The 12,283-nt window shown below is 43.8% G+C and overlaps 1 protein-coding gene across 2 annotated transcripts in view; it reads right to left on the reverse strand.

Moving 5' to 3' along the window:
• Positions 1 to 8,894: 8,894 nt before the first annotated feature.
• The window catches only part of SH3D19 (SH3 domain containing 19), a 324,933-nt gene continuing 321,544 nt past the window's right edge, over positions 8,895 to 12,283 (reverse strand). The window contains exon 21 of one of the 2 annotated variants that reach the window (XM_069242645.1): positions 8,895 to 9,827. In XM_069242645.1, the coding sequence (XP_069098746.1) occupies positions 9,720 to 9,827 (108 nt within the window). In that variant the 3' untranslated portion in view covers positions 8,895 to 9,719. The remainder of the gene's footprint in view (positions 9,828 to 12,283) is intronic. The other variant, XM_069242646.1, reaches the window with a different exon arrangement.

Raw genomic sequence — 12,283 nt, forward strand, 5'->3', positions numbered from 1 at the left:
TTTGGGGTGTTTCCTGTCGCGGGCGCTAGGCCTACCCACGCAAGTGAGGTATCATTTTGATCGGGAGACTTGGGGGAACGCTGGGTGGAAGGCAATTTGTTGCTCCTCTCAGATTCCAGAACTTTCTGCCACAGAAATGTGAGGAACATGTGTTTTTTTAGCCAAATTTTGAGGTTTGCAAAGGATTCTGGGTAACAGAACCTGGTCCGAGCCCCGCAAGTCCCCCCTCCTTGGATTCCCCTAGGTCTCTAGTTTTCAGAAATGCACAGGTTTGGTAGGTTTCCCTAGGTGCCGTCTGAGCTACAGGCCAAAATCCACAGGTAGGCACTGCTTTCTTTCAAAAAATGGGATGTGTCCACGTTGCGCTTTGGGGTGTTTCCTGACGCGGGCGCTAGACCTACCCACGCAAGTGAGGTATCATTTTTATCGGGAGACTTGGGGGAACGCTGGGTGGAAGGAAATTTGTGGCTCCTCTCAGATTCCAGAACTTTCTGCGACAGAGATGTGAGGAACATGTGTTTTTTTAGCCAAATTTTGAGGTTTGCAAAGGATTCTGGGTAACAGAACCTGGTCCGAGCCCCGCAAGTCACCCCTCCTTGGATTCCCCTAGGTCTCTAGTTTTCAGAAATGCACAGGTTTGGTAGGTTTCCCTAGGTGCCGCCTGAGCTAGAGGCCAAAATCTACAGGTAGGCACTTCGCAAAAAACACCTCTGTTTTTTTCCAAAATTTAGGATGTGTCCACGTTGCGCTTTGGGGTGTTTCCTGTCGCGGGCGCTAGGCCTACCCACGCAAGTGAGGTATCATTTTTATCGGGAGACTTGGGGGAACGCTGGGTGGAAGGCAATTTGTTGCTCCTCTCAGATTCCAGAACTTTCTGCCACAGAAATGTGAGGAACATGTGTTTTTTTAGCCAAATTTTGAGGTTTGCAAAGGATTCTGGGTAACAGAACCTGGTCCGAGCCCCGCAAGTCACCCCTCCTTGGATTCCCCTAGGTCTCTAGTTTTCAGAAATGCACAGGTTTGGTAGGTTTCCCTAGGTGCCGGCTGAGCTAGAGGCCAAAATCTACAGGTAGGCACTTCGCAAAAAACACCTCTGTTTTCTTCCAAAATTTAGGATGTGTCCACGTTGCGCTTTGGGGTGTTTCCTGTCGCGGGCGCTAGGCCTACCCACGCAAGTGAGGTATCATTTTGATCGGGAGACTTGGGGGAACGCTGGGTGGAAGGCAATTTGTTGCTCCTCTCAGATTCCAGAACTTTCTGCCACAGAAATGTGAGGAACATGTGTTTTTTTAGCCAAATTTTGAGGTTTGCAAAGGATTCTGGGTAACAGAACCTGGTCCGAGCCCCGCAAGTCACCCCTCCTTGGATTCCCCTAGGTCTCTAGTTTTCAGAAATGCACAGGTTTGGTAGGTTTCCCTAGGTGCCGGCTGAGCTAGAGGCCAAAATCTACAGGTAGGCACTTCGCAAAAAACACCTCTGTTTTTTTCCAAAATTTTGGATGTGTCCACGTTGCGCTTTGGGGTGTTTCCTGTCGCGGGCGCTAGGCCTACCCACGCAAGTGAGGTATCATTTTTATCGGGAGACTTGGGGGAACGCTGGGTGGAAGGAAATTTGTGGCTCCTCTCAGATTCCAGAACTTTCTGCCACAGAAATGTGAGGAACATGTGTTTTTTTTAGCCAAATTTTGAGGTTTGCAAAGGATTCTGGGTAACAGAACCTGGTCCGAGCCCCGCAAGTCACCCCATCTTGGATTCCCCTAGGTCTCTAGTTTTCAGAAATGCACAGGTTTGGTAGGTTTCCCTGGGTGCCGGCTGAGCTAGAGGCCAAAATCTACAGGTAGGCACTTCGCAAAAAACACCTCTGTTTTCTTCCAAAATTTTGGATGTGTCCACGTTGCGCTTTGGGGTGTTTCCTGTCGCGGGCGCTAGGCCTACCGACGCAAGTGAGGTATCATTTTTATCGGGAGAGTTGGGGGAACGCTGGGTGGAAGGAAATTTGTGGCTCCTCTCAGATTCCAGAACTTTCTGCCACAGAAATGTGAGGAACATGTGTTTTTTTAGCCACATTTTGAGGTTTGCAAAGGATTCTGGGTAACAGAACCTGGTCCGAGCCCCGCAAGTCACCCCATCTTGGATTCCCCTAGGTCTCTAGTTTTCAGAAATGCACAGGTTTGGTAGGTTTCCCTAGGTGCCGGCTGAGCTAGAGGCCAAAATCTACAGGTAGGCACTTCGCAAAAAACACCTCTGTTTTCTTCCAAAATTTTGGATGTGTCCACGTTGCGCTTTGGGGTGTTTCCTGTCGCGGGCGCTAGGCCTATCCACGCAAGTGAGGTATCATTTTTATCGGGAGACTTGGGGGCACGCTGGGTGGAAGGAAATTTGTGGCTCCTCTCAGATTCCAGAACTTTCTGCCACAGAAATGTGAGGAACATGTGTTTTTTTAGCCAAATTTTGAGGTTTGCAAAGGATTCTGGGTAACAGAACCTGGTCCGAGCCCCACAAGTCACCCCTCCTTGGATTCCCCTAGGTCTCTAGTTTTCAGAAATGGACAGGTTTGGTAGGTTTCCCTGGGTGCCGGCTGAGCTAGAGGCCACAATCTACAGGTAGGCACTTCGCAAAAAACACCTCTGTTTTCTTTAAAAATTTAGGATGTGTCCACGTTGCGCTTTGGGGTGTTTCCTGTCGCGGGCGCTAGGCCTACCCACGCAAGTGAGGTATCATTTTGATCGGGAGACTTGGGGGAACGCTGGGTGGAAGGCAATTTGTTGCTCCTCTCAGATTCCAGAACTTTCTGCCACAGAAATGTGAGGAACATGTGTTTTTTTAGCCAAATTTTGAGGTTTGCAAAGGATTCTGGGTAACAGAACCTGGTCCGAGCCCCGCAAGTCACCCCTCCTTGGATTCCCCTAGGTCTCTAGTTTTCAGAAATGCACAGGTTTGGTAGGTTTCCCTAGGTGCCGGCTGAGCTAGAGGCCAAAATCTACAGGTAGGCACTTCGCAAAAAACACCTGTTTTTTTCCAAAATTTAGGATGTGTCCACGTTGCGCTTTGGGGTGTTTCCTGTCGCGGGCGCTAGGCCTACCCACGCAAGTGAGGTATCATTTTTATCGGGAGACTTGGGGGAACGCTGGGTGGAAGGAAATTTGTGGCTCCTCTCAGATTCCAGAACTTTCTGCCACAGAAATGTGAGGAACATGTGTTTTTTTAGCCAAATTTTGAGCTTGGCAAAGGATTCTGGGTAACAGAACCTGGTCCGAGCCCCGCAAGTCACCCCATCTTGGATTCCCCTAGGTCTCTAGTTTTCAGAAATGCACAGGTTTGGTAGGTTTCCCTGGGTGCCGGCTGAGCTAGAGGCCAAAATCTACAGGTAGGCACTTCGCAAAAAACACCTCTGTTTTCTTCCAAAATTTTGGATGTGTCCACGTTGCGCTTTGGGGTGTTTCCTGTCGCGGGCGCTAGGCCTACCCACGCAAGTGAGGTATCATTTTTATCGGGAGAGTTGGGGGAACGCTGGGTGGAAGGAAATTTGTGGCTCCTCTCAGATTCCAGAACTTTCTGCCACAGAAATGTGAGGAACATGTGTTTTTTTTAGCCAAATTTTGAGGTTTGCAAAGGATTCTGGGTAACAGAACCTGGTCCGAGCCCCGCAAGTCACCCAATCTTGGATTCCCCTAGGTCTCTAGTTTTCAGAAATGCACAGGTTTGGTAGGTTTCCCTGGGTGCCGGCTGAGCTAGAGGCCAAAATCTACAGGTAGGCACTTCGCAAAAAACACCTCTGTTTTCTTCCAAAATTTTGGATGTGTCCACGTTGCGCTTTGGGGTGTTTCCTGTCGCGGGCGCTAGGCCTACCCACGCAAGTGAGGTATCATTTTTATCGGGAGAGTTGGGGGAACGCTGGGTGGAAGGAAATTTGTGGCTCCTCTCAGATTCCAGAACTTTCTGCCACAGAAATGTGAGGAACATGTGTTTTTTTAGCCACATTTTGAGGTTTGCAAAGGATTCTGGGTAACAGAACCTGGTCCGAGCCCCGCAAGTCACCCCATCTTGGATTCCCCTAGGTCTCTAGTTTTCAGAAATGCACAGGTTTGGTAGGTTTCCCTAGGTGCCGGCTGAGCTAGAGGCCAAAATCTACAGGTAGGCACTTCGCAAAAAACACCTCTGTTTTCTTCCAAAATTTTGGATGTGTCCACGTTGCGCTTTGGGGTGTTTCCTGTCGCGGGCGCTAGGCCTATCCACGCAAGTGAGGTATCATTTTTATCGGGAGACTTGGGGGCACGCTGGGTGGAAGGAAATTTGTGGCTCCTCTCAGATTCCAGAACTTTCTGCCACAGAAATGTGAGGAACATGTGTTTTTTTAGCCAAATTTTGAGGTTTGCAAAGGATTCTGGGTAACAGAACCTGGTCCGAGCCCCACAAGTCACCCCTCCTTGGATTCCCCTAGGTCTCTAGTTTTCAGAAATGGACAGGTTTGGTAGGTTTCCCTGGGTGCCGGCTGAGCTAGAGGCCACAATCTACAGGTAGGCACTTCGCAAAAAACACCTCTGTTTTCTTTAAAAAAAATGGGATGTGTCCACGTTGTGTTTTGGGGCGTTTCCTGTCGCGGGCGCTAGGCCTACCCACACAAGTGAGGTATCATTTTTATCGGGAGACTTGGGGGAACATAGATTAGCAAAACAAGTGCTATTGCCCCTTGTCTTTCTCTACATTTTTTCCTTCCAAATATAGGAGAGTGTGTAAAAAAAGACATCTATTTGAGAAATTCCATATAATTCACATGCTAGTATGGTCACCCCGGAATTCAGAGATGTGCAAATAACCACTGCTCCTCAGCACCTTATCTTGTGCCCTTTTTGGAAATGCAAAGGTTTTCTTGATAGCAATTTTTTACTCTTTATATTTCAGCAAATGAATTGCTGTATACCCGGTATAGAATGAAAACGCACTGCAGGGTGCAGCTCATTTATTGGCTCTGGGTTCCTCAGGCTCTTGATGAACCTACAAGCCCTATATATCCCCGCAACCAGAGGAGTCCAGCAGACGTAACGGTATATTGCTTTCCATAATCTGACATTGCAGGGAAAAATTACAGAGTAAAACGTAGAGAAAAATTGATGGTTTTTTCACCTCAATTTCAATATTTTTCTTTTTCAGCTGTTATTTTCTGTAGGAAACCCTTGTTGGATCTACACGAATTACCCCTTGCTGAATTCAGAATTTTGTCTACTTTTCAGAAATGGTTAGGTTTCTGGGATCCAGCATTGGTTTCATGCCCATTCCTGTCACTGACTGGAAGGAGGCTGAAAGCACAAAAAAATGCAAAAATGGGGTATGCCCCAGTAAAATGCCAAAATTGTGTTGAAAAATTGGGTTCCTGAAAGCTAGGAAGCTGCTGAGTTTAGCACTGCAAACCCTTTGTTGATGCCATTTTCAGGGGGAAATCCACAAGCCTTCTTCTGCAGCCACTTTTTCCAATTTTTTTGAAAAAAACGAAATTTTCACTGTATTTTGGCCAATTTCTTGGCCTCCTTCAAGGGAACCCACAAAGTCTGGGTACCTCTAGAATCCCTAGGATGTTGGAAAAAAAGGACGCAAATTTGGCTTGGTTAGCTTATGTGGACAAAAAGTTATGAGGGCCTAAGCGCGAACTGCCCCAAATAGGCAAAAAAAGGCCTGGCACAGGAGGGGGAAAAGGCCTGGCAGCGAAGGGGTTAAAGAAGGAATTAAAACAGCTTTCACCTGTGTTATGAATATGGAAGAATTTGTGAGGAGGAAAGTATGGGCATATCATAATACCCCTCACAGCAATACTGATTTATCATCTTTTTCCTTGTTGAGGGGTAGAAGTGCCAATACTGGTTTGGATAGTTAGATGAAAAGTCATCCTCTAGAAATGAACAAGAGCAAATGGATATGATGAAACAGATTTAAAGTGGAGAAACCACAAGATAAAATGAAAAAAGATTATGATCAAACTCATTAAGTGAAAAATAAGGACATTTGTATTGGGATCTGAGTAATGTTGAAGAATATGAGACCTAAAAAAGCAAAATAACGAGTTTCATTTTAATGGTCCATTTAAAGTAACAAATGTTGCTCGTACAGCTGTACAATTGGAAGACGGACGTTGGTGGTCCAAGAGGAATCTAATTCTTCTACAGGAATTTAAAAAATATGTCATAATGAGAAGATTGGGTGAACAAAGTAATGATTTAAATCCTTTTTTTATTTCCCAGCAAAGTGATGATGTAAATAATTCACAACAAGAAGTGCCTAATGTAAGTGCATCAACATCTGATGAGATTGATTCTTCTAGGTATGTTCAAGGAGAGATGTCTCTAAATGATCATCAATATAGTGATCAGTATTTTAATGCTAACAATAACATCATCACCACGAGGTTCGGTCGTGTATTGAAGAAACCCAGATATTTACAAGAAATCGAAATGTAAATAGTTATTTAAAGTAGCACCATTAAAATGAATAGAAATGTAATTATTGTTAAAATATCTTATTTGTTTATTTTAGGAAGAGACAAAATGTGTAGTGGTAATGATTGATTTCCAGGTGAAAGGTAAGTTATTACATTGGATATTTATTGTAGATTCTTAAAAGAAGAAACAAACGCACCACATGGCATCCATGCAGTCCTGCTCCAAATCCAACTGCTGACCTAGCGCAGCAGATTGGAGTCAGAATGCATGTAACCAGAACATGCCAACATTTCAAGAAAGCACACTACATTTAAGGGACAAGTAAGTGAAACCTTTAACATGTTCCAGGATACAACAGCCAGCCCTATGCAATAAATTATATATGAAACATACATACGTATACATACACATACAAAAAAGGAGGCTAAAGTATCGCTCTTTATTCATTGGTCTGTTCAGATGTCATTCACGCTTTGCTTTTGCCTACTGCAGCATATGAGAGCGGGGCACGACTGGAGTGAGAATCAAAAGCAACTCTGGTGGAAATGTTCAAAACAGCTTTGCTCCCTTCCTTCCTCGCTGACCCTATCTTACTCTTCCCACCCAAGCATTCTCAGGCCCTCATTCCTTTTCTCCCCTCTCCCTTTCACTCACACTGTGTCTGCTGCGCTGGAGAAAGTAACAACACTAGCCTCTGTCTTCAAAAACGGTCTGCAATGGACCCAGCCTCCCACTGACCCCGAGGAGACTGACCAGTCCATCTATGGCATGGGATAAAAGCTAAGTCCACTTTAGCCATTGGTTTTCTTGGACTAAATTAATATTCCTGATCATGTGTACAGCTGTATAAACAAGCATTAGCACAGCCAATAGGTTTCACCTATTCAAGAGCTATTGGCTTTGGTAATATGTTTTTGCCATATTAGGCACCAGTGTGGCTGCCGTTCAGCATAGCTTAAAGTTATTGGTGTGGAGTGTCGAGGAGTGGAGTGGGGGAGTAGAATACCAGAGAGTGGATTTGTTGGAGTAGAGTGTTGTAGAGTAAAGCAGGGGGAGTAGAGTGTCGTAGAGTTGAGGAGAGGAGAGTAGAGTTGAGTGTTTCGGAGGCAGAGTGTTGCAGAGTGCAGTGTCGTGGAGTGGAGTGGGGTGGAATAGGTGGAGTGGGTTTGAGTAGATTGATGTAGTGGGGTGGAATGGGGTGAGGTGGATTAGATCAGAGTGGGGAAGATTGAGAGGGGTTGGGTTGACGGGATGGGGTAGATTAGAGTGGCATGGATTGAAATGGTGTGAGGTGACAGATTAGATTGTATTGGGGTGGATGGACTGAACAGGAGTGATAGGACTGGGGGGATTTGATTGTATTGGGGTGGGGTGGATTGAAGTGGTATGGAGTGGAGTAGGTTGGATTATACTTGGCTGGAGTGTGGTGGATTGTATTGGACTTGAGTGGGTTGGATTTGATTGGACTGGGGTGGACTGTGTTCACTGGATTGGAGTGTGGTGGACTGGACTGGGGTGGGGCGGACAGGAGTGGAGTGGACTGAATAATGCAATTCCAAAAGGCAAAGAGCTACTTTTGAATTTAAGTGAGTTTGATGTATCAGTGATACTAAGAAATGAAATACTTCAGTTGCAAAGTAAGTCCAATAGGGAATCATTTTTCTCTCCTTTTTATACCAACTGTATACTTGTTGAAATATACAAACGGGACAAAAAAAAGTACAGCTAAAGCACCAGGCATCGTGTTGAAAAGATGGTAGGTATTTTTGGTGGGATTTCCAATAAAGGTTTACTTCAACAATTAGTTTCGGAATAAAATAGAACAGTACAGCCATTGTAAAATTATCACAAATCAGTTTCACGCATCTTTTCACTAACCTAAAGATTCTTTGCATTGCTACTGAACTCCCTGAAAATATTTTAACCATCTAGTTTCTCACCATACGCTCACAGTCACCCACCCTCCACTGACCCTTTGTTCATGTATAGAAGGTTTTTGCGGAGGAAACGTTTCAAAGTTGACAACAACTGCAGTTGCCATGGTTCTCTGCTTGCTGAGATGTACCAGACCAACTTATGGCTGAGAGGATATGGGCTCCCAGGTGTCACTTTAGAAACATCACATCACTTTAAGCAATCAAAGGAAATTTGAGAGGTCAAATTGATGACCAAGTGCCGACAGATTCTAAGGAACATACATCCATCATGCAACAAAAAAACTTGACTAAAAGGTTTTGAGAAGTGGTGCAGCGGATTTCTAAGAGTTCACATTTAACTGATCATTTAGAATTTTGGATGTTGATACTGTAAAATTACTGTGATACGCTATTCTTGCACAGCACTTTACATAAACCCAATAGAAAAATGGAGAACTTACATGTGGGCAAACTGCCAGTCATAACGTGACAAAGTGAGAATGCCCTTAGATCCTCCGGCATTGGACAATATTGGAAATCATACGATGTTCACAAAAAGAAGAAATTTATTGTGTGAAAGTCTATTGAACTAGACTATGTTTCCTTTACAGACTGTCATAATGAATACATGTTTAGATAGTCAGACAGATGACACACCAAAGTACACAAATAAGGCAATACGGCCTTCCTTTTAGAGAATGACACTGAAAGTTTTGGCTGGAAAAACTACAAGGGCCAAACACTACCTCTGGTGGCACATGTGTAATGGAATACTGGCATGTCAGGCTCTCTGCACAAAGATTAGGCTTGTCAGATGTGTCACTATGCAATATATATCGCACAGCACATGAGTGTTAATACATTTGTCATGACTGTTTCTAAGTAGACTTTTCTCTGTTGTTTCTGTGGTGGGTCTTCTTAGTCCATCGATATGCTCAGTTGTGGCTCCTCTAATGTCCATGTTCTCTAGGTTTCCTCATTCAACAGTTTTCCTCCAAATTTCAACACTAACTATAGCACCATCCTGCTGTTCGAAAAATAAAACTTCTTCTAATAAACAACAGATTAAAAAGTCATGATCGACCTCCTCTACAAATAGGTCATTTGTTGAAAAAAGGCATTTTTTGAGTCTTTAATAAATCCAGTTAGAAAGACCTACTTTATCAGACAATATATACAGACATAGAACACGTGTTTTTCTTACAAAGCAATAGTGCAAAACATTTTCACACGTGATTTTAGAGAGTAAACGTTCAAGTGGCACCAAGCGTGGCATTTCCAGTCTGAAGACTGAAGATGGTTGTAGATCGCCATGTTGCCCTAAGTCTCAGTTTGTATGAAAGAAGTGAGCGTTCAGGTTCTCTTTAGTGTGCCTAGAGAACCTGCACAAAGTTCCTGGGGAACATTCCAGATCTTCCTTGCAGTTCTCCACTCATCCAGTCGTCATCTATATATTTGAGCACCGTGATCATGCTTCCTGCCTGCAAAAGAAAAGCATTCAGATTATTACAGACCCTAAACATGCTTACTAAAACTGCAGGAATTCACCCTATTGCGGACACAACTGCGCTTTGTGCCCGAGGAGAGCACGGTTAGAGGCGCTTCAGTCTGCCATTTTTTGGGAGTAGAGACCTGACAGGTCTGTGGGTCATTCCTATTTTTAAATATTTTTTTATAACAATGCTTTTCACACATGTAACTTGGTATACTTATACAGTGCATGACGTCACTTAAAGGTACAAAAAAAGTACAAGGGAGAAAATGCTTTTTCAGTCCATAATGAGTCAGGTAGATCAATCAGAAATACCAGAAACAGGGAAACAACAAGACCAACTTTTTGTTGCAGTTGAACCACAACTCCTCCGCTCTACTTAGTCTTCCTCTGGGTGTTTTGGTTGGGGGTGGTGTAGTATGGGTAAAGGTCTAGCAAACAGAGTGAACAGAATGGGACAATCAAGTGCTCAGGCTGCTTGCTTGTGTAGTTTCAATCACAATAATGCTATTTTTATGTGCATTAGAGGCAATGTTCTCTCTAATTTTTTTCCACTGTGTGCGGCAGTGTGCGGTCTCTGTGTGCTGCAGCCAAGGATACGTGCGCCAAGAAATTGACCATTCATGCGCGCGCAGCCCATAACTAGCCAAGATCTTTGGCACTGACCTCTCCATACCACTAAAGCAAAAAAGGGATATCATTGTTCCATGCAATAGGGCATCAAGGCAGTTTTGTGACCTGGTTGCACACCCCAAGGACATGACCTGTTAGGGGAGCACGTATATTGCTCTAAAAGGCTTATTTAGGCTTAGAAAGTGATAACGAATATAAACTACCACAAAGTATAGGAATGGTGGAACATTTGATACCAGCACATTTTCTACTGTTCTGAAGCATTTCCTAGCTCATTAACCATTAATTTCCAAGACAAATATCACTTTCTCGCTTGTATGTTAAAGTACTCCAAATGATGTTTAAAACACTCCCCGCGGCATTTAAACGCTGTTTTCATGGACTTCAATCCAGATTCAAATATGAGCATTATCTGCCTTAGGGGAGCACGTATATTGCTCTAAAAGGCTTATTTAGGCTTAGAAAGTGACAACGCATATAAACTACCACAAAGTATAGGAATGGTGGAACATTTGATAACAGCACATTTTCTACTGTTCTGAAGCATTTCCTAGCTCATTAACCATTAATTTCCAAGACAAATATCACTTGCTCGCTTGTATGCTAAAGTACGCCAAATGATGTTTAAAACACTCCCCGCGGCATTCAAACGCTGTTTTCATTGACTTCAATCCAGATTCAAATATGAGCATTATCTGCCTTAGGGGAGCACGTATATCGCTCTAAAAGGCTTATTTAGGCTTAGAAAGTGATAACGTATATAAACTACCACAAAGTATAGGAATGGTGGAACATTTGATAACAGCACAACGTGCGCGCTTGCCAAAGGGGCCTGCGCGATGGGGGAAGGAAAGGTGCGCGCGTGCCTTACAGGGAACATTGATTAGGGGTATATTCACATAAATCAAGTGTTATAGCTACAGCTAGTTCCGAGTCTTGAGCACAAAATCTCTTCCTCTCAGCTTAGGAAAGAAGACCAAATTCGATTAAACACCTTTGTTGATTATGAATGCTATGGACGATTTTCTTCGTAAGGAGCAAACCAGAAAATCTCAGTCATTCAACGTGGGTTGCAGTGCCGGGTGAACGCCAGTGTTGGAGTATGCATACTTTCATCACTGCCAGAGCAATGGAAAATTCCTTTGTGTGATAGTAACAGTATTTACTGTGACTGGTCAATATTTAGTGAATGTTCCACATGAATGAATGACAAATACATTAATTCTTATTTTAAATAATTGTAGTTCATGTATTTCTCCTAGAGGTATTTCTTCTTTGGGATACCACAAAATGCGATTCACTTTTGATCCATGGGATAATACAGTAGACCCATATACAATGAGGCTCAAGGCACTATACCTTGACTTGGCAGTCGTGTTTCTCTACTTATTGCTATGTTGCCTATGTGGCATACACAATTGCCAACTTATCAGAGCTGACGGGAAACCCACAATTCAAGGTAAAGTACATACATTAGAAACAACATTATGAGAACTCATATTGAACGCACTGGTTCACTGAAAACCTGACAATCCAGTCAAAGCCCTCATCACCCTGGTACACTCAAGAGCTGAATGAGAATAAATTTACTATACGAAGAAAGAAGAAAAGGAGACAATCAACCTCATGGGTGACCTCAACCTTCCCAAACACTGCTCTCATCGCTGATCCCTTATCTTCACAGTTAAAGCATCTTCATACAATACTACCATCAGTTAGGCAATCAATAGAAGCAAAGCCCTCATCAAGGCTGTCAAACACTGCAGCAATTCTCTCCCAGAATTCACAGTCCCGGCTACAGTTGGGAAATAC

Source organism: Pleurodeles waltl, chromosome 1_2 (genome assembly GCF_031143425.1).
Source record: "Pleurodeles waltl isolate 20211129_DDA chromosome 1_2, aPleWal1.hap1.20221129, whole genome shotgun sequence".
NCBI lineage: Eukaryota > Metazoa > Chordata > Amphibia > Caudata > Salamandridae > Pleurodeles > Pleurodeles waltl.